Here is a 25680-nt window from a genome sequence, read left to right as displayed (position 1 = left end):
TTTATCTGTAGAAGATTAATTTGTTTCCAATTACAGTTTCTCATTTCTTCTTCATCCATAAAATTAACTGCAGTGAACTTCCAGGAGTAATAAGCTGTCTTTTTTCAGGCTTGTATAAGAGGAGAAATAGTCACTTGTCCTGAAAGCTGGCTACAATTAAACATATTAAAGACAAATTAAAAGCTGTATATGTGACACATCAGGTGCTCTGTTGTGAACCTTTGTTACAGAAATACTATACTAGGGTATAAAGGATATCAGAATAGCCCGTCATTGGATCATCAAAATGCTTAAAAACTGATTTGATTATAACAAAAATTATTACATTAAATGGAAAAATACAATATTTACCTTTTCCAACTGGGCATTTTTTTTTGATTTGTACAAAAACTCCCCCACTGCCACAAAGACAGAAAGCACCAATCCAGCTGCCAGAACGATGAAAATGCCACCAATATTTTGAACTCCCAGAGCACTGGCCTCTTTACTCTCCTCTTCTGGACAACCATTGCCTCTCCACCACTTCTCCTTCATCATGTGGAGCTTGCCTTCCTCTTGCAGCTGAAGAATTGCTATAGTGATCTTGTCTCTGTATGGAGACCCTGCAAAAGAATAGAGGAAACGTGCAGTGCTCCAAAGTATATTTTCAGGAGAGTAAAAATGTTTTAGTTTAGTCCTGAGAAGGATATAACACAAAAAATCCTTGTGATGATTCACAATTTTTTAGGCATGGTTTGGTGGGGGAAAGAGGATGTTTTTTAAAATCTTTTTCAGATCACAGAATATGAGCCAGTTTTCAAAGTTAGTGCATATAATTGAACCCACATTTTTATACATGATTAATTTATTCATGAAAATACCGAATTTGTGTACACAAATCCAGTAACTGCTTGTGCACCTGGCTGGTTAAGTAGCTAATTAATCTTGTACACTTATAAATACGGGTTCTATGCATGTATATCAGTATCTGAGCATACATGCAAATGCAATTACTACAATTCCTGTAGCTAAGTAACGTGATTTTGGAAATGAAAACGTTCTAAACATCACTCGTTTGTATGGACTTCAGAAATCTTAAGCCCTGTACAACCAAGCAAATATAGGATTAGTTACAAGTTATTTAGTTTAACATATCTAAAACTATAGACTATTTGCTTCTAGACCCCATACAAGAACTGATACAAGAAACAGCATTTCAGTTGCTTACTTCTCATAGCTAGAACAGCAGCTTTCAAGGCCAAACCACCACAGTATGCAAAAGTTTAAAATCACAAATAATCGAACAACTATGACATTTACCAGGCACTTATCAACCTCACATCAAGAGGGCAGAGTAAGGTGGATACCAAGCAGTGAAGCAACAGGGAGCAGAGTGAAGACTGTTTGGATATGTTAACTCTCATTTCTGTATTTTTCAATTTTTATTTTACTCCAACATCTCCTATTTCCAACTCTTAATGATTTCTGGAAACTTAAGCATTGATCGTCAGTTGGTGTAAACAGTAGCTCTATGTAAATCAATGGAGTTTTGACAATTTAAGTCTAAGAGTTTGGGAAGGTTGTTTGTTTGTGTTTGTTTGTTTGTTTCCCTTAAGTTACTAATACACATTTACAACCTTAACTATACTTTAAGAAAGTTTTTTGTCCCTGCATGAAAACAGGTGTGGCAAATAGCTATAATTACAAAAGATGTTACAAGAGTCTCAACCCTATCACAAATAAACAAATACTATAAATACAACAATATCCCCACAGAGTGAGTCCATTACAGATGTGCAGAACTTTGAGGTCTCAGAAATGTTGATTGCTACTTTGTGTCAAAAGAATCATGCTCATTGTCAGATTGTCAGATCAACTACATGATAGGGACATTCAAATACCTTCAAAAATGTTTCTTTATTCACTTTATTAACTAAAAGTTAATGGAAAACCACAGACTTAAGGACATGGTGGGCAGAGGCATATCTTAATGACTTGACAGCAGCCCTCTCTATTTGTAGGGTAGATAGTAGGATGAAAAGTCCCACTGCTGTATGTATACATAGTCAATATTCCTTTGTGCTATGTATGTTGTACCCTTATCAATGTGCAGCTTATATTCCTTTATATGATTCTGGTGCATTGTATCCATTTCAAAGCTCCCTATAGTTCGCTTTTGTTTATAGTCCCTAGATTTGAACTCACACCCCAGGGGAAAGAGGGAGCTAAGTTGGCTGCATGCCATCCTTGTACCCTCCCAAAGTAGGATGCTCCAGTGGCTGTAGCCCTGGGGGCCTAAGTTACAGCACCCTCCCATGGTTGTTCTGTGGACTACAGTATTGCCTAGAATCTCTGCAGCTTTGTGCCCTGCAACCCCAACTCTGGAACACCCTTCCTCCTCCCATTTCCACCCCACTCCCTGCAATAGTGTTGGCAAGAGTATCCAGCCCTTTTACCTGGCACAAAGAGGACAGGGTGGGGCTGAGGATCTTACTCTAGCATGTGGGGCAGAATATTCTCTTATATTTGGTCTTCAGGTATCAAATCTGCTTCCCCTATTGGCCTGACACATTCTGAATTTGTTGTCCTTCAGAGCCCAGCATAAAGTTGCTTTTTCTTCTCCAGGCTGTGACCAAATGGGAACAATTTTTTTTGAGGAGGGTGGGGAAGAGAATATATTTTGCTGTAGGTAAGCTTCTTTACCTTTTTATGAGAGGTTGTTTTTATTCTTTGTACAGTGCCCAGAGACTTTCCAATGAGCACTTCACAAATTAAATTATTTAATAAATAATGTGAACAGAGAAGGCTTTTATTTTTGGAAATGCAGGGAATAAATCACTGACATCAGTCATAAGTGCCCTCTGTGTTGAGACTTCCTATCATGTTTAGGGATATAACAGAGCCACCTGTTTTATTATTAATTTTTTTCTGGATGTCCAAATAAAAGGCTTTAACTTAAATTGGATACCAATGTGAACCTGAGTAAAAGAAAAAAAATTTTAAATCAAAAGTCAGAACACATCGTGTGAAAGGTGGTGTCAGTATGTATATGAGCCCACAAAGAGGACTCTCTCTTCATGAGCTCTCTCTCTCTAGAGTGCCCCTCATAATTATAGTAACTATTGGTTGCAGTTTTTATGGTGTCTTTTTTGGTTGATTAATAAACTGTAGGGCTTGTCTACACTGTGCATCAGTCCACACCAGAGAGGTGTAAATTCTAGTGTGCACCTGTGTGTTGTGCAATAACAAGTGCTGGCATCCATGTGTGAAAAGGGGCATTTGTGCACACACAAGAATATTTATTATTCACTATTTGTCATTTAAAATATTTCAGGTTTCTGTTGGGAGAAGCTGGATTGCAAGACCCAGCAGCAAAAAGTCCACCCAGAAGGAATTGCAATGGCAGAAAATATCACAATCCCAGATACGGTGGGCTCTGGAGATGGACAAGTAGCTTAGAAAGAGGTCAGGACTGACCTGGTAGAAGATATGGAAAATGCAGCCAGCGATTACACTCTGTAAACACTCTAAACAATCCCTGCATGTGGAATTCTGGCACTATGGGTGTAATTTTCATGGCCCTCAAAAGAAATAGAGAATGAAATGAAGTCCCAGGAGTTTTGAACTTCCATCTGTACTGTAGGAAGCAAGCATGCTTTTTAAATCATTAACATTATTCAACAGAATTCATCTTGAAGGGTGTGAAATCCCTTGCATTTTCTGAAACTTTAAAGCTCTAGGACTGTGCCTAAAAATGCAACAGTAATATAAAGAATAAGAAGAGAGTGAAAACTAAGAGTCAAATTCTTCCAGATTCCCAGGCATGACAGAAAGTGCATCTTTCATTCTGTAGTGAAAAAGGAGTGTGAACTGCAAACACCAACCATCAATGGAAAGAGAAATAGTGGGGAAAAAACATCTTAGGATAGGCATACATAGCTGTGCAGAATAAAAGAGTATGTCTATATGAAATGTGAGGGTAGAGCCTTCTATAAAAATTTCCTATCATGGAAGAATGGGAGAAGAAACAAAGTTCCAATGAACACAGGCACAGGGGTAGATTTTTAAGCAGAAAGCCACAACTGTATTAACGTTTAACTTTTGAGGGTGGGCTAAATTCTCCCCCTACTCTCCTGATAATCAGGTATTTATTTTGGTTCAGTACGGTGTTAAACTGCCTCCAGGCCAAATAATCAATATTCATTGCATGCCCTCTTCAGCCTGCCACCTAGAATTCAGACCATCGCTGAATCCTCTCCCCTGCTCCCTGTGAGAGGGAGCAAGGGCACACATAAAAGGTATCTCAGTCTGAGAAGACTTAGGGCACGTCTACACAGCAACTAAACACCCTTGGCTGGGTTGTGCCAGCTGACTCGGGTCTTGGGGCTTGGGATGTGGGGTTGTTTCATTGCTGTGTACACGTCTGGGCTCAGGCTGGAACTGGGCTCTAGGACCCTGCAAGGTTGGAGGGTCCCAGAGCTTGGGCTGCAGCCTGAGCCCAAATGCGTACATTGCAATTAAACAGCCCCGCAGTCCAAGCCTTGCAAGCCCGAGTCAGCTGGCACAGAAAAGTGCAGAGGGGAGGATGCAGGTGCCCCCTCCTTCTTCCAGGCTAATTGGGGTTAACAGGTATCTACAAGGTCTTGTGTTTACAGCTGGAGTTGGCCCCCTAGAGCCTCTCACCTGCACTGACCACAAGCTGCAACAAAATTACAAACTTCACTTGTAAAATTACAACTTTAAAATCCTGTCCTTTATCCTTATGAATCCCAAAGTGAGCCACCATGATGAAAAAACCCACCAGACACCTTGTTAGTCTTGGGGAAACATTTCTTCTGCATTCTCAAAACTAGAGATTGGTCAAATCCACAACATCTTGGGAACACATTTCAAACTCTTTCTCTCTCCATTATAGGGCAGGTAAGGCAGGGCAGCAGCAACAGTACCACTATGTCTGCTGCATGCTCCGAGGATTTCACATACAGGAAGTGTGGGTTCAACAGACAACCAGTTTTTGCTTCCCTCCACCACAGCCTAATGTCAGCAGAGAGAAGCAGAGACATTCTCCTCTACTCCTGCTCTGATCCCTGCATGTTCTAGGCAGGGAAGGTGGGAGAAGGCCCCAGAGCATCAAAGTCTGACCCTCTCTTCTCTCTTTTCTCAGGATCCTGGGGTTGTCTTTTCCCTGCCAGTCCAACCATACACCTCCATTCTAAGATATGGGTGAGGTGGTATATGTAAACATGCTTGTAAAGTGTGTGTTGTTTCCCCCTCTAGTGGCTATCCCACAGAATGGATAGTAACCTACTGCAGCTGCCAATTTATGGAGGTACTCTTATTTCAAATGCAGAGTCTGTGTTTGGGTGCTAAAGCTCCTGGTTCAAGTCCTGATGACCTGTGGTAGGTTTCATTAAATACACTGTAAGTTACTACAGGTTCCTAGGTCATATAACTTTCCCTCATTTGTTACGATGACTGTGAGATGCTGACCCAGTAGACAATGAAGTCTAAGATCAAATCCCTTGGAAATAGACTTCAAGACGTGATAGCACTTTAGATCACAAGACAGGCTAATGGCTTCTCAATAACCAGCCAGATCAGTGAAATTGCATTATAAAAAGGCTTATGCACAAAAATCTTTACTTGCTGCAACATGAGTGCATAAAAATGTAGTTTCATAAACCTGTATACACTCAAGATTTTACACACTGTAGTGAGATTTTAGTGCTACACTCAAAAAGTTTTATGGGGATTAGTTTTCTACCCTGAAGTCTCAGTGCATAAATATTTATGTGCATAAGTATGCGCTTAAGTAAGACTTATGCACACATAATCTTTATGTGTTGAGATGAGACCTACGTGCTGAAATCCTGCTGAGCTGGCTGGTCTTGGAGATGGTGGCAAGCAGATGATAATTCAGTGAAACCTGCTCACAATTTACTCCATTCTAAGATATATTAATTCAAGATATCCTTAAGAAGGAGTTGGAGTGCATTTTCATACCCTACATTTGGCTCTACATACATACATTTGGCACTAAATAAATAAAATGAATGGCAGCACTCCACCAAATCCTTCATTAAGCAAGTTCTAATCCAGCAGTTTGATTATATTCTAATCATTCAATGGAAGTACTATATATATGCGAAGTTCCAACAACACATTCAGTATTAATGATCCTTGCACAAATGTTGGAAATTTGAAACTTGTCCTGGATGTGATATAGTCCCATTGAGGACTATTATCTTTGATTGGCTAGAGAAAAAAAGAGAAAAACCACTTTTGAACATACCAAGTGGACATTTTCTAAGATTTTTTTTAAAGCAGACCTTAATTGGTGCTCCTCCCCTTTATGACACCACTCCACATTCTACCCTCTTGGCCTGAGCAATGGGGGTTTAAGGATTCCCTTCCTATATATAAATGCAATATAACTTTTAGTCCTGTGGTAGACAGTCATTGCTATAAGGTAAATGGTCAAAATTTAGACCATAGGTGAGTGAAGTTCATGGATTCCTAATGTTGGTGTAGTTAGGAGTTAGAGTGGCTCACTCCTGCTGATGCTGAATCATAGAATATCAGGGTTGGAATGGACCTCAGGAGGTCATCTAGTCCAACCCCCTGCTCAAAGCAGGACCAATCCCCAACTAAATCATCCCAGCCAGGGCTTTATCAGCCCTGACCTTAAAAACTTCTAAGGAAGGAGATTCCACCACCTCCCTAGGTAACCCATTCCAGTGCTTCACCACCCTCCTAGTGAAAAAGTTTTTCCTAATATCCAACCTAAACCTCCCCCACTGCAACTTGAGACCATTATTCCTCATTCTATCATCTGCTACCACTGAGAACAGTTTAGATCCATCCTCTTTGGAACCCCCTTTCAGGTAGTTGAAAGCAGCTATCAAATCCCCCCTCATTCTTCTCTTCTGCAGACTAAACAATCCCAGTTCCCTCAGCCTCTCCTCATAAATCATGTGTTCCAGTCCCCTAATCATTTTTGTTGCCCTACGCTGGATGTTTTCCAATTTTTTCACATCCTTATTCTGATGGAGGCTTAAACATGGTTAGGATCCAAGAATGCAAGAGAATTGGCTGCTTTCATATCAGTAAGCATAAGCAATTCATTGGGTGCTATTTAAGGATTAGGATTAGAGGATGTATGATGGACCTTGTGGTTATAGCACTAGATTAAGATTCAGGAGTTGGCTTCTATAATGAGCTTTTGCTACAGACTTTCCTTGTATCTTGGACAAGTCACTTAATCTCTCTCCTCCTGAGTTTTTCACCAGTAAAATGGGGATTTATTAATGTTTGCCCGCCTCACAGCAGAGTTGTGAGGATAAATTAATGAATATTTGTGAGATGCTCAGATACTACAGCAATGAGCACCACAGAGAAACTAATAAATAACAAGGTGTCCAAGATCACTGCCTTGTCTGTGGTGAGGGGCATATAATCAGGGATTCTCTCCAGGAGAAAGTTTACAAGGACTAGCTGCCCTTCAGCATCAGTTGATAGCAGTTGCTATATTAATAAATTTGCAGCCAATAAAGCCTTTTAGCCATGTCAATAACAATACACCATTGAGGTCTTAAGAGGAGGAATATAATAATCATGTAAATACATTTATTAATACAATGTATACCTGTTGCTCCTCTTCCCTCTACATGCTGTCTGTCTGCTTACTTATCTGCCTTTAGACTTTGAGCTCCTCAAGGCAGGGATCATGCCTCCTTCTTTGTTTGGAAAGCTTAGCATGCTGTGGACACTATCAGGAATAAATAATACATAATAATAAGGCTGCAGACTCACAGTTAAAGTCACATGGAGTCAAGGGGAAAATGAAACTGCCACCTGCAATTTTAATTTGGCTGTGTTGCACATACTGATCTGGTTAGTGTGTAGCTTTATGTATTATTATTTCTGTCAAAAGATGCACCATGATAAAATAGTTAGGCTATCCAATGTGTGACCCATAACATTCCTGATAAACCCTTAACCCTTCGGAGTTCCCTGATTCCGTGTGATTGTAACTCTTAATGTAGTGTTAAGTTTGCAGACTTTTCTGCATTACCATATTTTTGATATTAGACATACATAATCATTAAATATTCTATAAATCATAATTATTATAAAACAAAATACCCAATAGATGTTTACAACAATTTAAACTATCTCACATTTAATTAAGGTAGCAAGGGGATTTGAAACAAGATCAAGAAGGGAAGCCCAAAGGGCACATTTACAATGCCTCTCTTACATTTATAAGCCATTATTGATATAAAGCCTAGAAAAGACAGAACTAGTAGGAACCAGGAAACTCTTTTAACTTGTGTATTCTGGGAGCTCATGCAAATTCTTCTATTTTCTGACAACCTTTACTCTTTTTTCAGTTTTTATCCTCACCCACCCTTCTCTCCACCTTCATAGCAGTTCCATAGATACAACTGATTTATAAAACAAGAAAGAAAATATAGCAGAGAGATTTCTTTCTTGCTTTTAAAGTACTGGGAACTATTTGGGTGTGCATGCAACATACCTGGGATAAAAATTAGTTTAATCTCTAGGCTAAATCCTGCAACTGCCATTGATGAAAACATCCTACATCACACCAGTGTTTGTATTCTTGGAGGACTGGGAAGGGATATCTTAGGTTGTATTAAATTTATAACTAATTCAACCATCCCAAAATATCATATAACGTTACCTGCTGTCTCCGTCTTTGGAGAGAGGGTGAAAAGAATATGCAGGCTGGTTGTTTAGCTGTAGGGAAATTAAGTAAGACCTGATGCTGGATGGCTTTACAGGTTATGTCGTTCTGTGACTTCCTCAAACTGAGTCCTTTTTTTTTTTTAATATGAGGACAATAGGAGCACTGTAGTTACCATGCATTTTTACTATTACAGACACCCGAGTGATATAACTTCATCATTGTGTTTGTCAATTTATTTTCATTTTCACAACTGTCTGTTACAGGCTACTGCTTTAAAAGTTCAGCTCCACTCTAATGACTGGATTCAGAGTAACAGCCGTGGTAGTCTGTATCCGTAAAAAGAAAAGGAGTACTTGTGGCACCTTAGAGACCAACAAATTTATTAGAGCATAAGCTTTCATGAGCTACAGCTCACTTCATCGGATGCATACATGTGTCTCCAGTCTCTTCGGGGGCATGGGTTCGAATCCCACCTCTGCCACCAGTTGTCCCAGTGGGGGCAGGCAGGGAGCTCACTGCTTTCCTCATTACATCAGAGCCAGCGTGAGTCCCCTCTCCGGTGTGCAGGGGGGAAGGAACATCACTGTATGCATCCGATGAAGTGAGCTGTAGCTCACGAAAGCTTATGTTCTAATAAATTTGTTAGTCTATAAGGTGCCACAAGTACTCCTTTTCTTTTTACTCTAATGACTGCAAGACAACTAAGGTGGGGCAGAGTTTGTCTGGGCTTACCCAGGAAGGGCAGCTCTGCTTTGTGCTGGGCGGGGGAGGGAGAGGAAGGTCAGAAACTGCTCTAAAAACGGTGCTCAGTGGTCAGCTTTGCAGCAATGACTCCCCTCTCCCCGCCCCAGGAATGTGCATAAAGGTTGAAACCTGGGTGGGGCAAGTCTCTTTGTTCCATGCAGAGAGGAAGCCAGCACCCACCCTCCCTCCCCTAGTGGAGGCGAATGGCAGGCTGGGTTAGGACCTGCTGTGGGCATTACACTAGTCCCCCCTTTTAAAGGAAGGAAGGAATTTTTCCCGCACCACCAGAATTGGCTTCAGTGGAATGTGATTTTTTCGCCTTCCTCACAGTGGGTGTGAGGGAGGACCTTTTCTGGTGGGAAGAAAAGGTGGTAGGCCATATGTCACAACTTATTTCGTAAGGCTGGGTGGATGTTCAGTGCAGGTATCTCATAGGGAAGACAGCCAGTGACCAGATAAATGGCCTGGTAAAGAACTTAAAAGGAGGTACTGGATAAAGAAACAGAATGGGGGAGGGGGTTGGGGTCCATTCAAAAGCATCTGGTGGTCTGGATTTGGCCCACAGTCCACCTATTGAGTACCATCGGTTAGACTATTTCCCACCTTAACTAGTAACCCATGCCTAGTATCCTTTTAAGATATCGAAAATACAACAGTTTCTCTGATAATATCCAAGGTCCTCAGGAAAAAAAAAAGCAGGGAGAATGAGAAAAATTAGGGCCAGAGCAAGAAAAGGAAGCCAGACCTGAGAAACCAGCCCTCTGGTTTTTTTTTCAGGAACCACACAGATTAGAGGTGAAATTCTGGCCCCAATGAAAGTCAATGGGAATTTTGCAACTGATTTCACTAAGGTCAGGATTTCATCCTAGGTTACTTATTAAGTGGCATTTGGGTATAACTGAATAGCAGATATTTTAAATCTGGCTAGACTCTACTTAAGTAACAAATATGCAAACAGACAAAAGTAATAACAGTGCTTCAGAGTGACTGGAATTCCTATCAAGTCCACATGACATTGCAAAAAGAATAAGAGAATTCCACTGCTTAATATCCTTTTTAGTAGTTCCCCAATTTTATCATATATATAATTCCCTAATAAAGGGCCCTGCCTCCTGGAAGATCTGGATGCAGCTTCTAGACCCTGAATTTGATTTACCAGGCTAGCAAAGGATTGGAAAAACCCATACAAGGACTGAGCTTCTTGACCACCAGGCTAGACTGCATTAATTCACTATATCTATTCATGAGCATATATACTGTGAAAATAAAAGACCACAGTTAGTCAAGAATGGAACAGCCCATCTGCTCAGCAACACCAGCCACCAAAAGCACATCATCCCAGTATTCCACTCACTGAATAGACTCTCTATAGAATACAAGTACAAATTCAAAGTCTGAATCCTAGTTATCATGTACTTCCATGGATCTAGTCCAAGACACCTTAGAGAGTGCCCCTCTCTCTGTGGTCATGACATTCCATAGGACCCAGAAAACTGTCAAATTCAATGGTGAATCTCATGAAAGGAAGAGATGGGGGTTTTTGGCAATAGGGCTAAGACTTTGGAACTAATAAACAGAGGAGAGCAGAAAGATGAGCTTTCAGAATGTAAAAATGTAAAACTCGCTTCTTTGACTTTGTGTTTGCACAGCTCCAACAAAAATCAGCACCAAAGAATCAATAAGGTGGAAAAGGAGAAAGAGGTGAAGGCAAGAAATAAGTGGGAGGAAGAAGAATTAGTAAGAAAGCAGAAGAGAATAGGAGAAGAAAAAAGAAATACATTAATGAAGAAACAACCACACGTTCTTAATGGAGACCACTAACCATTTTTAGCAGTGAACTCTTTTGCAAGGTGTTCAGATGATATAACGGGTATGATAGTTAGTCTATTGCAAGTCCTCTGGATCATTAATAATCAGTGTTAATGAGCTCAATCATTATTCAAAAAATGTTATTAACTATTTCAGGACTACGAGTTTCTTATTATGCAACACAACTAATATTTTTATATAGAAAGTAACTTTTTAGTGATAGAAAAATAGATCTGCAGCCTTAAAACATTCATCTTTGAGACTTACTGCTTGTAAATAAAAATGGCTGTGATAACATATTATATGACAATGTGATACACATATGGTCCTAGGTACCATTAGGTCAGCATTTGCAATTTTAATGATGACTGTGCTCCAATTCTTGCTCTTCAGTGAATTCCCAATGGAAACCTAGCTTTTCTTAGGCAGTCTGCTAACAATAGGAACTAGGATTTTTCTAGTTTATTTTTTGTGTGGTTTTACTAGGTAGAAAGCCCAATCTCTGACAAGCCTTTCACAAACATTTCTTTTGCTCATTCATACTATAAAGATTTTTGCTCATTCATACTATAAAGATTTTTTCCCCATCAAATGTTTTAACTACAGTTTCACAGACTTCAACATTTAAATCCCTGTGAAAGCTGTTGAAATTCTGGAATGAGCTTTAATTCATGGTTTGACCTGCATAAGGATAAATAATATGAATCAATTTTTGTGCATTATGTTCAGCTGGTACAGACAAATTTATTAATCTGTTTTAGTTACACTGAATAACCGAAGCCTGGCAGTTTTATGCACGTATAAGTAACGAATATTACAGTATAGCTAATATGAAGGATTACAGATAAAGGACCAGGAAACAAAAGGAAAGTCTTCACTTTTTGGTATACTGCTACCTATTTACTCTTATAAAGACTGATCACTGACATAAACAAACCAGAAAGTGATGCATCCACTTGCTTGATTAATTTATACTTCTCTTTTTCAAAGATTGCAATATGCTTAAATTGTGGAATTTACATAATCTAGGACTTAAAAAGAGCTAAAATGGAAGAGTCCCAAAAGTAATTCATAAAGAGGAACTCTAGATTTTGACTATTTAAAACGAAATTGTGTGTGTTTTTATCTTTTAGAAACATACACTATGAATTTTTCAAACTATACAAGTGGGATTCTAGTTGCAATTCAGCCAGTTTATTCTCTTTATTTTAGATTCTTTTTAAAGGAATAATCAAAAATACATTTGAGATTTTACAACATTAGTATCCCTATTCTACTGAGAAAAAGAGATCTATTTTCAGAAATAGAAAAATCATAGTTCTTTCTGCTGGACTTTAAAAGATCTAAAATCATGCACTCATATGTTCCCCTAAGAATAGGTATGAAGCTGGAAGCATGGGAATGACTATGCTGACATCTGTGTTAGCTCTCTGTTTTCTAATGAATAGTGTGAGCTCCTGTGTATGTTTTCAGAAGGCTAAGCACACTGTGAAAAGGGAATGGAAATAAAAGGAAAACAGAAGAGTTTCCCTTGCTAGAAATTGGGAATATGTAACAAAAAGAGAGGCTGCCACTTTCCAAATTCCTTATTTTGACAAGGTCCCTTACTTCTCTAAAAAACAGAAATTAACAAGACAACTGTGGGTTTTGTGTCTTGCTACTCTCCTGCCACCATGAGAGCTGATCCTTCCCCATTTCTCTGAGTGTAATATATAACAAACAGATACAAAGGATAAAGGTAGGGTTTTAATAGTTGCAGTTAGGAGGAGGGAAGCAGTGCCACAGAAACATTTTTAAGTAGAAAGGTTTCTCTGCAGATAATTGCCCATGGTAAATTAACATGAAGTCCTCCAGTACTAGCACATTTTAAATACTTTCTAATGGAAAACACTGTTTTTCTTCAGGGTTTTTGTCCATAATATTTGTAATTGATTGTATATCATACACTACTCGCAATTCTGTTAGCTCATTAGAAGTCAAAACACATGCCCCACTCACAAACTACACTGCAAATCTTGTTCAAAGAAGCATCCACACATACAAGCAAATTTTAAAATAACATTACCAAAAAGCTTGTTGAAATGGCTTATTCTTTTCTACCTGCCAGAGTAGAATTTTTCCAGTAAATTTGAGAAAAGTGAACAGGGAGTAGAGAAGAGAGGAAGGATCAGAAATAATGTGAACTACCTTGAATATTTTTTTAACTAGTTCTTCTTAGCTTTGAAATGGCTTGTCCTTGAAATTCCATGTGTTTTACTCTAAGGATTCTCCAAGTTTCTCATACTGAACCACATCTATATAGAAGAGAGGCTGTTTTACAAACCAGTTTCAGTCCCATTCTCCATAACCTACCTTCCTGCCCTCAACCTAACAACCACCCTGGGGCAACTACACCATTTCCTTATGTGAGAAAATAGTTCACGTCTCATTACTTGTGTTTTTAATGCAGTTTAGTACCACTAGGCTAATCAGCTATGTGAGGGCTCCCTGCAAGTACTTCACAGGAGCCATCTTCTTAAATCTGTTTGGTTTAGTGAGAATTGGTGCCTAGTTTTGGAGAGTGTTAGTTAAGACATCTAAGACCAGACTGAGACTGTGCTCCCATAGATCCGAGCTTGGGCACTTCCTTTCTTCCTTCCCACTTGCTCAAAAGGGGAAACAATCTGTACCAACTCTTTATTTTGAAGAGAATTTTCCCATTGCACCAGTTCAACTATCAGCTCACTATCAGCCTGTAGGGGGCAGAGGGAAAGCTGCCAGGTGTGCAGACCTCAGTTTTGCCCCTGCACCTGAGCTGAGATGCAAGGTGACCATGCAAGGGGCATGGAGTCTTATTCTCCCTAGGGGTATATCTACGCTGCAGCTGGGAGTGTGCCTCCAGCCCAGGTAGACAGATGTGACCTAGTTCTTCTCAAGCTAGAATGCTAAAAATAGCAGAGTGAATATTGCTACACAGGTGGTAGCACAGGCAAGCCACCCGAATACAAGCTTGCCTGACACCCTGGGTCCAAGCTTGGGTGGCTAGCCCATGCATCAATGTCTACACCACTATTTATAGGCTCACTCCCAGTTGTGTTGACTTACCTTTAGTCTCCTACACAGTTGTGCTAGGGCCAGGAATGATCTGGCCCTAAAGTATCAAGTTTATAAATACTATTCTGACCCTGATGGCCATAGTGAGGAGAGAAAGGGGAGAGCAACAAATAGGGAACCACACTGGTTTGTGTGCATGTGTGTGCGTGCACACACGTGTATGCGAGTAGGAGTGGTCTGGAGAGTGGAAGAGAGGGGTGCCTATCAAGCAAATTAAAGATGCTCAACCCAATCCATTTAACCGGATTCTTTATTTAAAAAGCTCTTCTCCCCCCATGTATAGCTACCTGCCAAAAGCTGGGGTGCAGGCACCTCATCAGCTGACCGAGACAATGAAAATGCCATGAGTGTTCCTAACATGGAATAATACTTTAAATATTGTTTTTAAACCTCAATACAATTCCCAGGCAAACAACGTTGTATGTTTACAGCCTTATTTCCATCTTAACAGTGATGGAAGTGAAGCACAAAAAACCCTTTCAGGGAATCTCATAGTTATTTACAAACAAAACAAAATAAAACTAAAACAGCAGAATGTACAAAAATGCTAAATTAAGGGCACCCAAACAACCTTATCTCTAACCCTCCATCACTGTCCTCGGAACCACCAAAACACACGAGACAATCCTATAATCTAATACCTTAATTGTAGTAATGTTTATTAACACACTGATTGAACTGAATAGTTGCATTTAAAATGAAGTGTGGCTTTACTATATATTGTGTGACAAAGTTCCTCCTCTACCTTGGTAGGCCTTGTGCTTATTGGCGGATTTGCTTGCCTTGGAGATTCACGGTAGCCCTCAGTTTGGCTGTTTTCATGAACCCACAGTTCAGATCAACTTCTCCTGTGTCTGATCAGGAGTTGGGAGGTTTCGGGGGAACCCGGGCCTGCCCTCCACTCCGGGTTCCAGCCCAGGGCCCTGTGGAATGCAGCTGTCTAAAGTGCCTCCTAGAACAGCTGTGCGACTGCTACAACTCCCTGGGCTACTTCCCCATGGCCTCCTCCCAACACCTTCTTTATCCTCACCATAGGACCTTCCTCCTGTTGTCTGATAATGCTTGTACCCCTCAGTTCTCCGGCAGTACGCCTTCTCAATTTCAACTCCTAGTGCATCTTGCTCCCAGCTCCTCACACGCGCACCACAAAGTGAAGTGAGCTCCTTTTTAAACCCAGGTGTCCCGATTAGCCTGCCTTAATTGATTCTAGCAGCTTCTTGATTGGCTGCAGGAGTTCTAATCAACCTGTCTGCCTTAATTCTTTCCAGAAAGTTCCTGATTGTTCTGGATCCTTCCCTGTTACCTTACCCAGGGAAAAGGGACCTACTTAACCTGGGGCTAATATATCTGCCTTCTATCACACTCCTATAGTCATCTGGCCCGACCCTGTCACAATTGCTATAAATAACTTGCTTTATTTTTAAGACCATATGCAGTCCCAATTCTCTATCACACTTTGTCCACTTAGAACTCTTCAGGGAAAGAACTGCCTCGCACTATGTTTATGTTGAGTGCCTAGGGCAATGAGACCTGATCTCAGTTGAGCCTTCCAGACATTACTGTAGAACAAATTATTAACAACAACAAAAAGTAATAGCTCTCTTGATGGGAAAGTAACTACATTCAGAACAATCACTCTGAATATTTACCCCAAAAAGTACATGGTATTCAATTGTTCAAGTGTTGCAATATTTGGGGCTACAAGCCTGTTGAGGCCAGACACAATGTAGATAGGTTAAACCTCAGGAATGCAAGATGATAGGGGAAATCATACTTATACATATCACTGGTGCAAAATCAAGCCACATACTCCAATGTTTCCCCATTCTACAGACACACTATGCAAATAACGTGAATTTAAGATCACTGCGATAGCAGAAAGTCCATTTCAAAACCTCTCTCTCTTATATGGTGGGTGTGACAACAATGCAAGCTGGAATGCAATGACAACAATGCAAGCATGGTGGGTATATGGGCAGAGTTAGGTTGGTTAAGGTGATCTAATCGGGGCATTTTCTAGCTTCCTAATGTTTAATGGTATTTTTTTCTTTTTATTTCCTTTTTCTATTTGTTCTTTGTTCCATAACTTGGAATTTCCTGGTTAATTTTTCAAAAAAAAATACAATTGTCTTCTCTTCTCAAGTAATTTATATGTATAACTGTTACTCTAGCTAAAAGTTGTCCAGTGGGAACAGACAGTTAATAAAAGTAGCATATAATGATACCAGGATGCTTTTGTGAAATGTCTGCATTAAAGAAATGGTAAAAAATCAGTTTAAGAAATACAGTATTGTAAAACTTAAAGTTTAACAGAAGGACTTGTTCAAGTCAACCCCAAGAGGAAAAGGATAAGTAATTTTAAATTAGGTGAGCTATACAGTATATTACTGGATATAACATGGTAGTTAAATGTTATACATTTGTTCATTACACTATTTGTTTAAAAACTATTTGAAACCAGGCACCTCTTACTGAGGTAAAGAAGAATGGTATTGTATTGCATTTATTAATGGCTTACAAGATAAATATAAAAAATTCATGAAGTCATATTCCTAACGGAGGTATGAAATAGGAGATAATAAATTATTGCCTGAAACCCTTTTTCTGTAGTGAAGGCTTTAATTTAAGGGAGTGGAGTGTGAAATACCACTTTCTAGATCCTGTGTCTGATGAAATTATGGGAATACCACTGTCTTCAAAATGTGCTTACTCTAAACAACATTTTAATTATGTGCTCTACAGTTGACTGAAATTCAAAAAACAAAAAGCCCTCCACATGGGTCTGATTCATCAAAAAGAAGGCTTTAAGTGAAAAATGTTCACTAGAATTTCATTGGGCAGCAGGAGAGAAAACTAAACAAATAAACAAACCTGGGGGGGGGGTAGGGGCATGTGCACACGTGCAAGTGACCTGAATGCCAATACATTAGTCTGGACCAATAAATTTATGTGGAAGCCACATATGCCTTGGGCAAGTAAAGGAGCAACCTCCCGTTAAGAAAAATAACAAATGAAATATACATTTTTCTGTAAGGGGAAGAAAATGAAATGTTAACAAATGTAGCAGTATCCCTTTAGAACTGAAAGTGAAAAGGAACACAGTGAAAAATGCCATTCCTGAACCAACAGAATGTGAAAGCCTGAGGGTCTTATTCTAACCTATTGAACTTCTATGTGTATGTATGATTTCTGGAGCTTATGGCCAATGCAACTCTGCTAGAAGACTGTGTATTTTATTCATATTCTTTTCATTTGACATGGGCACTATATTTTTTAGGTCATGACACTATGAATTCTACTGCTAATTTTATGTTATGCATGTATATGTACATATGCATACACACTTTTATGTATTTATACAAAACAGAGGGCCTGATTCACTTCCATGTTACTGCAGTTTTATCCCAGTGTTGCTCCATTGAAATCAAGTTTACGATTAAGTTATGCCTACTATATCTATGTGATTTGCCAATTTGTTACTCCAGTTTTACAGTGAGGAGTCAGGTCCACAGAGAGGCCATAGTTGCTAGCATTTAACTTTTTTCCCTTCTTGTAATAACTCTTCAAATAATTTGGGAGTCACCAGACAGTTGCATATCTCAGGAGGCAGTTGCATCTGAGCTCAGAAGCTACTAAAGATAGACATTTTTAAATCAGCAAGTCCAGATAACTTGCATCTTAGAGGTTTTAAAGAGCTGGCCAAGGGACTTGCTGGACCTTTAATGTTGATTTTCAATAAGTCTTGGAGCACTGGGGAAGTTCCAGAAGACTGGAAGAAAACTAATGTTATGCCAATATCTAAAAAGGGTCAAAGGGTAAATGGGATGACATGAGTAATTATAGGCTTGTCAGTCTGACATCAAGCCCAGGCAAGACAATGGAGGGACAGATATGGAACTCAATTACAAAAGAATTAAAGGAGGTTAATATAATTAATGACTATCAACATGGATTTATGGAAAATAGATATAGTCAAACTAACATGATATCTTTTTGTTGGATGAGATTAAAAGTTTGACTGATGAAGGTAATAGTGTTGATGTAACATACTTGGATTTCTATAAAGCATTTGACTTTGTTCCACATGACACTTCGATTAAAGAGCAAGACTGATATAAAATTAACATGGCACACAATAAATGGATTAAATGCTGGCTAACTGACAGCTCTCAAAATTGTCAGTGAGCGGGCATGTTTCTAGAGCAGACCCACAGGGATCTGTTCTTGGCTTTATGCTATTTAGCATTGTTATCAATGGAAAGGAAAACATAAAATTATCACTGATAAAGTTTGCAGATGACTCAAAAAATTGGGGGAGTGGTAAATAATAAAGAGGACAGGTCATGAATACAGAACTAAACTGGGCACAAGCAAACAATATGCATTTTAATGTGACTAAATGTAAAAAATTGGAGGTCGTTGTGGATAATCAGCTGAAACTGAGCTCTCAGTGCGATGTTGTGGTCAGAAGGCCTAATATGATCATTGGATGCATAAACAAGAATCTCAAGAAGGCGTTTTGGGGTTTTGGGGTATTGGCACTGGTCTGACTGCTGATGGAATACTGTGACCACAATTCAAGAAGGATGTTGATAACTTGGAGAGGGTTCAGAGAAGAGCCACAAGAACGCTTAAAGCATTAGAAAACCTCCCTCATAGTAACAGACTCAAAGAGTTCTATCTATTTAGCTTAACAAAGAGAAGATTAAGGGGTGACTTGATTACAACCTGTAAGTACTCACATGGGAAACAAATTTTTAATAATGGGCTCTTCAGTCTAGCAGAGAAAGGTCTAACACAATCCAATGGCTTGAATTTTGAAACTAATTGAGACTGGAAATAAGGTATAAATTGTTAATGAGAGTAATTAATCATTGGAACAATTTACCAAGACTGGTGGGAGATTCTCCATCACTGCCAATTTTTAAATCAAGACTGGATGTTTTTCTAAAAGATATGATCCAACAGTCCCATTGGAGCTATGACCAGCAGAGCACAATGTACAGTATCTCTGAGGCTGCTCCAATTTGGAAGAGGGGTTAAATTGGCTCCTTGACAGCCCCAAGATCAGTGAATCCCTGAGGTAGTGTAAAGCTACTTTTTCATTCCTACCTCAGACTTGCTCTGATGCTTAATTCTGCCAAATAGAGGCTGAAGCTGCTGTTGGTTGTGTCCAAGCTGCCTCTTTCCCCTGCTCCCTCTTGCTCTATCTTCCTCCTAGCAGCTCCCAGTCTTTCTCTCCAGCTCTGCTGCACTGCGATGCACAGAACAGGCAGTTGGGAAACCAGCACTGAAAGTGGTGTAAGAGCAGCAGGGGAGAAAGAAGGGCTGCCCCTAAAAACCCAACAGCTGCATAAACAATGTGTCCTGGAGGAGGAACTCAAACATCAAAATCATTTTTTTTTTTTTCATTCCCAGCTTCTCTGGATAGACAGAGAGACTTGGAACAGAGAGGAGAACTTGTGACTATGACAGGTCAGATCAGGACTGAAAATGGGTAACAAGCTCCTTCCCTGCAAGTGATAAAGTTGTTCATCCTGATTAAAGATGGAAAAAAACAGATCAAGATAAAATTAGAACTTCTACAAACTGTAGAAACCAAAATTCTACCCATGCTTTTAAAGAACTACTCAAATTCTATTCAAACTAATTAATATAAAAATATAAAAAAAATACTTTTCATTTGTAATCCTTCAATTCCTTATTCTAGATAGAAACAGAAAAATACACCACAAAAAGCTGTATTTTGGATATTACCATACCAACTGGAAACAGGAAATGCCAAAAATCTCATATTCTTGTATAATGTCCAGTCTATTTTTGCAGACCCCCAAAAGTATAAGACATTACTGGTATGATCTGCACAAGTACTCAAGCTAAACTTCTGAGTCTTACATGGTTCACTTCACATTAACTCTGATGTTTATTATGGAATACAGCGAGGCTTGGCAGAATTTGATTTTTATTTTGTTATAATTTCTATGGATAATATGTTTATTTTTAGGTTTTAGAGTAACAGCCGTGTTAGTCTGTATTCGCAAAAAGAAAAGGAGTACTTGTGGCACCTTAGAGACTAACCAATTTATTTGAGCATAAGCTTTCGCGAGCTACAGCTCACTTCATCGGATGCATACTGTGGAAACTGCAGAAGACATTATATACACAGAGACCATGAAACAATACCTACTCCCACCCCACTCTCACTCTCCTGAGAGTGGGGTGGGAGTAGGTATTGTTTCATGGTCTCTGTGTATATAATGTCTTCTGCAGTTTCCACAGTATGCATCCGATGAAGTGAGCTGTAGCTCGCGAAAGCTTATGCTCAAATAAATTGGTTAGTCTCTAAGATGTTTATTTTTAAACATTTTAATTTTGTATCAATTTAAATTTTCACACTTGTGCAAGATCATGGGTTTTAAGTACTTTTTTAATTTCAGTTTTCACAGTTGAAGGAAATGGGGGGGTTCCAACATTAATTATTTAATGAGAGTAGACACTGAGATTCAAAAAGTAAAGGCTTTATAACGATTAAAACACAAATTATCACCATCACATGTCAAAATATACAAAAGAAATATATTAATTAATATAAGAAATCCTTAAATCAAACTCTCAAATAGCATTTTTCTTCCTCTGCCTATCTGTAAATTTCAGCAGTTGCCAAACTGCTGCTGCTGGGCTTAAGAGCTGGTCTGCTGATTCTTCCCACCAATCAGGTGGTGTGGGCAATCAGGCTGTCTCCTACAGGCCAGTTATGCTCATTAGGTTGGTTCCCTGGAGAATGTCTCTGCTGCAGGTCCTGATTCCTGACCACACTCCTCCTTGAGCGCACCTTCTAAGGGTCTTGGGACCTGGTGTGTTAGGGGGACTTCTGATGGACCTCTCACAATAGGTCCAGGGCATGGATGTTCTCTACTGGTTCTCAAGGCTGCTCATCTGGACTGTAACATTCTGAGTCCGCCAGGTAGTGAAGACTTCCCCTAACTCACTGAAAGTCAAGGATCCAGTGGACCAAGTACTCCTCCTGTCCATGGACTGTTATGGGTGGTGGCAGGTTGGAGTGATTTGAGTATGGGTTCTCAGTGCGGAGCTTTAAAAGTGAGATGTTAAAGACAAGGTGTATCTTCAAGGATTCCAGGTATTGGTAGTCTAGTTTGGCAGATACACTGCTTGATTTAAGGTTTTCGGAAGACAGCCACACCTTGTCCCCTGTGACCAGATTGGGGGAAGTCTGATTGTCTTGGTCCATGTGGTGTTTATAGACTTTTTTGGTGGTCTGCAAGTGTCCCATGAACTCCCAATACACTTGATGTAGGTGGGAGGCCAAATCTGTGATAGCCAGTACTGTGGAACTTACAGGTAAGTCTGAGTGGAAATTGGGGTGAAAGCCACAGTTTGCAAAGAATTGGCTAGGTTGGGTTGAGGTATGGATTGTATTTTTATATGCAAATTCAGAATAGCACAAAATTGGGCAATAGACTTGAGAAGTCTCCCTAAGGAGTCTGAGAAATTCGCAAGAGAATCAATAGATGAACTGGGGGTCCCTAGTCCAATATAATGCCTCTTTGTAACCCATGGTAACAGAAGACATTTTCCAAGAAGAGTCAAACCATCTCTTGTGCTTTAGGAACAGCACAACATGGGATGAAGGGTGCTATCTTTCTTAGGAGGTTGATGGTATTCAGGATTACCAAGTGTTCCTGGGAAAATGACTGTTCTACAATAAAGTCCATTGATATAGTAGACCAAGGCTTTGGAAGCATGGGCAGAAGCTGGAAGAGACCTAGGGGTTTTGATCCTAGGTTCTTGGTGCAGGCACAGAGCTTGCTGGATCTTGTATAAGACTTGATGTAAATTTGTAGGCCTGTAGAATCTTGAGACCAGATTCCAGGCCTTGAATTGGCCCAAATGGCACACAAGCCACAAAACTTGGCATAGTTTCAATGCCAGAAACCTAAGTTGTCCCACTGGAACATAAATACAACCCTTGAGAACTCTGGGTCAGTAAAGGTACCTGCATCATTCAGGGTCTGGCAGATTTGGGTTGTGAATGAGTCATCAGGGAGCGGATGGAATGTTAGACCCGTTCTTAATTGTCCTGTTGACAATGTTGGACTCCTTAAGCATAGTGGCAGAGGGCTTTTCCCTATGTTGGAAATATTTAATTTGGGGCCTAGAGTATCTGCCTTCCCATTTCTTATCCCTGGGTGATAGGTTACCGGGGATTCTCAAACTTTATTGCACCACGACCCCTTTCTGAAAACGAAAATTACTACATGACCCCAGAAGGGAGGGGCCTAAGCCTGAGCTCACCCGATCCCCACCACCCCTGGTGTGTGGGGGAAAGCCAAAGCCCAAGGGCTACAGCCCCAGGCAAGGAGCCTGTAACCAGAGCCCCACCACCAGAGCTGAAGCCCTTGGGCTTTGGCATCAGGCCCAGGCAGGCTAAGCCAGCCCAGGCGACCCATTTAAAATGAGGTCCCAACCCACTTTGCGGTCCTGACCCAGAGTTTGAGAACTGCTGGGTTACCAGAAAGTCAAAGTGAGTAAAGAAGAGGGACTGGTGGATCTAGAATTGGTTAAGGCATCTAGCAGTCTGTAGGTATTCCAGATTCTTGTGGTATGTCATAACTTGTGGTATCAGGCTTCTCATAGGAGGTGGTGCTCACTCACTGAAAGTCATCTTGATAGCCAGTAGCTCCTTGACCCAAATATTGTAATTTTTCCCTGTGGGGGTTAGCTTCCAAGAATGAAAGGGACAAAGGTATAGTTGGTTGTGGGGGCTCGCATGTTGAGATAAAACTGCACTGGTGGCAAAATTTGAGGCATCAACCTCAATTATAAATGGTTCAGTGGGATTTGGGTGAATCAGGATGGAAGCTGGGGTGAATGCCCTCTTCAGTCAATCAAAGGCCAACTGAATTTCCATGGACCAGGAAAAGTGGGCTCCATTTTGTAGGAGTGCTGTTATGGGTACAACCAGACAAAAGAATCCTTTAATAAATTGCTTGTATAAATTGGGAAACACCAGGAATTGCTGCACTTGGTGCGCATCCTTGGATGCGGCAAAGCCAGGTATCACCACTCATTGGTGAGTCCCTCAGGTGAGACAATATATCCCAATTTCACTGTGTCCTCATTGAAGTCACATTTCTTGAATTTCGTGTGGAGGTAGTTTTGGCAGTATCTGTCCAAGACAGTACACACAGGATAATTGTGGAGGAACTGACTTTCAGGGAAAATGAAGAAGTCATCTAGGTAAACAAGAATTTGGTCCAGCATGCCCCTAACGATGTCGTTTATGAAATGCTGGAAGATTGCCAGGTGCTGCATACCCCAAATGGCATGACCAAATACTTGAAATGGCCACATCTGGTATAGAAGGTGGTTTTCCATTCATCTTCTTTGTGGCTCCTCACCAGATTATAATCTCTATGGAGGTCCAACTTTGTGAAGACTTTGGCAGAGCAGAGTAAAGAATACTGATTCAAATCTCAGTAGTCTTTCTTTGCCACTAAGAAAATCAAGGCCCCCACTGGGGATATGGAGGGGCAAATGAACCTTTTCTGTAGGTTTTCATAGAATCATATCATAGAATCAGAAGGGACCTTGAGAGGTCATCTAGTCCAGTCCCCTGCACTCAAGGCACGACTAAGTATTATTTAGACCATCCCTGCCAAGCGTTTGTCCAACCTGCTCTTAAAAATCCCCAATGATGGAGATTCCACAACCTCCCTAGGCAATTTATTCCAGTGCTTAACCACCCTAACAGTTAGGAAGCTTTTTCCTAATGTCCAACTTAAACTGCCCTTGCTGCAATTTAAGCCCATTGCTTCTTGTCATAGCCTGAGAGGTTAACAAGAACAAATTTTCACCATCCTCTTTGTAAAAACCTTTTATGTATTTGAAAACTGTTGTGTCCCTCCTCAGTCTTCTCTCCTCCAGAATAAACAAACCCATTTTTTTCCATTTTCCCTCAGAGGTCATGTTTGCTAGACATGTAATCATTTCCCCCCCCTTCTCTGGACTTTCTTCAGTTTGTCCCCATCTTTCCTGAAATGTGGTGTCCAGAACTGGACACAATAGTCCAGTTAAGGCTGTATCACTGCAGAGTAGAGCAAAAGAATTACTTCTTGTGTCTTGCTTACGACATTCCTGCTAATATATCTCAGAATGATGTTTGCTTTTTTGCAACAGTGTTATACGGTTGACTCAGATTTAACTTGTGATCCACTCTGACCCCTTTCAGCAGTACTCTTTCCTAGGCAGTCATTTCCCATTTTGGATTCTCTCTTTGTGTCTTTGAATTCTTTGGCTGACTGAGTAAGCCATAAAAGGTTGCTGATCCCGGGTTGGCTCTCAGGAAACAAGATTTTCAATAAAATGTGGAGTCAAAACTTACCATGCCTGACTGCTGGTGCATGAGCGAGTTATGACGCAGGAGATGCCAAGGACAACTGATAAATGCAGCGCACAAGTTAGTCCAAACTGAATGATTTATCAGTGGCCTCAAAGTGTAGTTACCTGTAAGGGAGCTCTCTGGTGGGTGTATGATACCAATGAAAGAAGTGACTATCTACGGACTCCACTAACCTATGGGAGTGTGTCAGGAGTCCTTTCACTGGGTGGAGATATGGTATGCTCGGTCAAACTCCAGATCCATGAAATTGCCTGAGGCACTTGAGTCCACCAGAATCTCTAGGTTGGTGTAGGGCATGGCAGAGTGCCAGAGTTGGAGAGGGAGTTGGAGAGGTGTTGAATGCTGATTGGCCATTCCCAGGGTACTTGTGGACAAGCATTAGTGCACACTTATGGGGAGAGGGAAGGGTGCCAGTTTAGCCTGGACCCCCCCACTGGGGCTGGGGCTTGGGATTTCTTGACCAGGGCACAGATCAGACCTTGGCAGGGCAACTTGATGCAAAATCCCCATAATATAGGTACAAGCCCAATGCCCTGCATCAATTTGTCTCCACATTAGAAATGCAGGGCTGGACTTGATCAACTTCAATTTGTTTAGGTGACAGAGAAGTGACTGATAATGGGTGTGGTATCAGCAGAGCTGGCAAGGTCCGGAAGAACAATGTATTTTTCTTGGTGGGATTTGGTCAGGCAGTCATCAGTCATGCTGCATAGGTCAACTAAAGCATCCAGGCTGGATTACACCCATGCCAGTTCATCTTTAATATCATTGTTTAGGCTGAGACAGAAATGATAACATTGGGTGGCCTTGTTCTACTAGATGTCTTTACCACAAATTGGAACTTTGCTGCATATTTACTAACTGGCTGGTGTTCAAATGAAATGCCCAGTTGTCTAAATGCTTACTCATTGTGGGAGTTTTC

General features: G+C 40.4%; 1 protein-coding gene across 3 annotated transcripts in view; it reads right to left on the bottom strand.

Annotated features, from left to right (window-relative positions):
* The window catches only part of GRIK2 (glutamate ionotropic receptor kainate type subunit 2), a 611732-nt gene that overhangs the window by 16941 nt on the left and 569111 nt on the right, over positions 1-25680 (bottom strand). For all 3 annotated transcript variants that reach the window (XM_048844922.2, XM_075126599.1, XM_048844923.2), the window contains exon 16: positions 352-602. In XM_048844922.2, the coding sequence (XP_048700879.1) occupies positions 352-602 (251 nt within the window). The remainder of the gene's footprint in view (positions 1-351; positions 603-25680) is intronic.

The sequence above is a fragment of the Caretta caretta genome, chromosome 3, assembly GCF_965140235.1.
Source record: "Caretta caretta isolate rCarCar2 chromosome 3, rCarCar1.hap1, whole genome shotgun sequence".
Classification (NCBI taxonomy): Eukaryota; Metazoa; Chordata; order Testudines; family Cheloniidae; genus Caretta; species Caretta caretta.
This window is presented reverse-complemented; position numbering and strand designations above follow the sequence as displayed.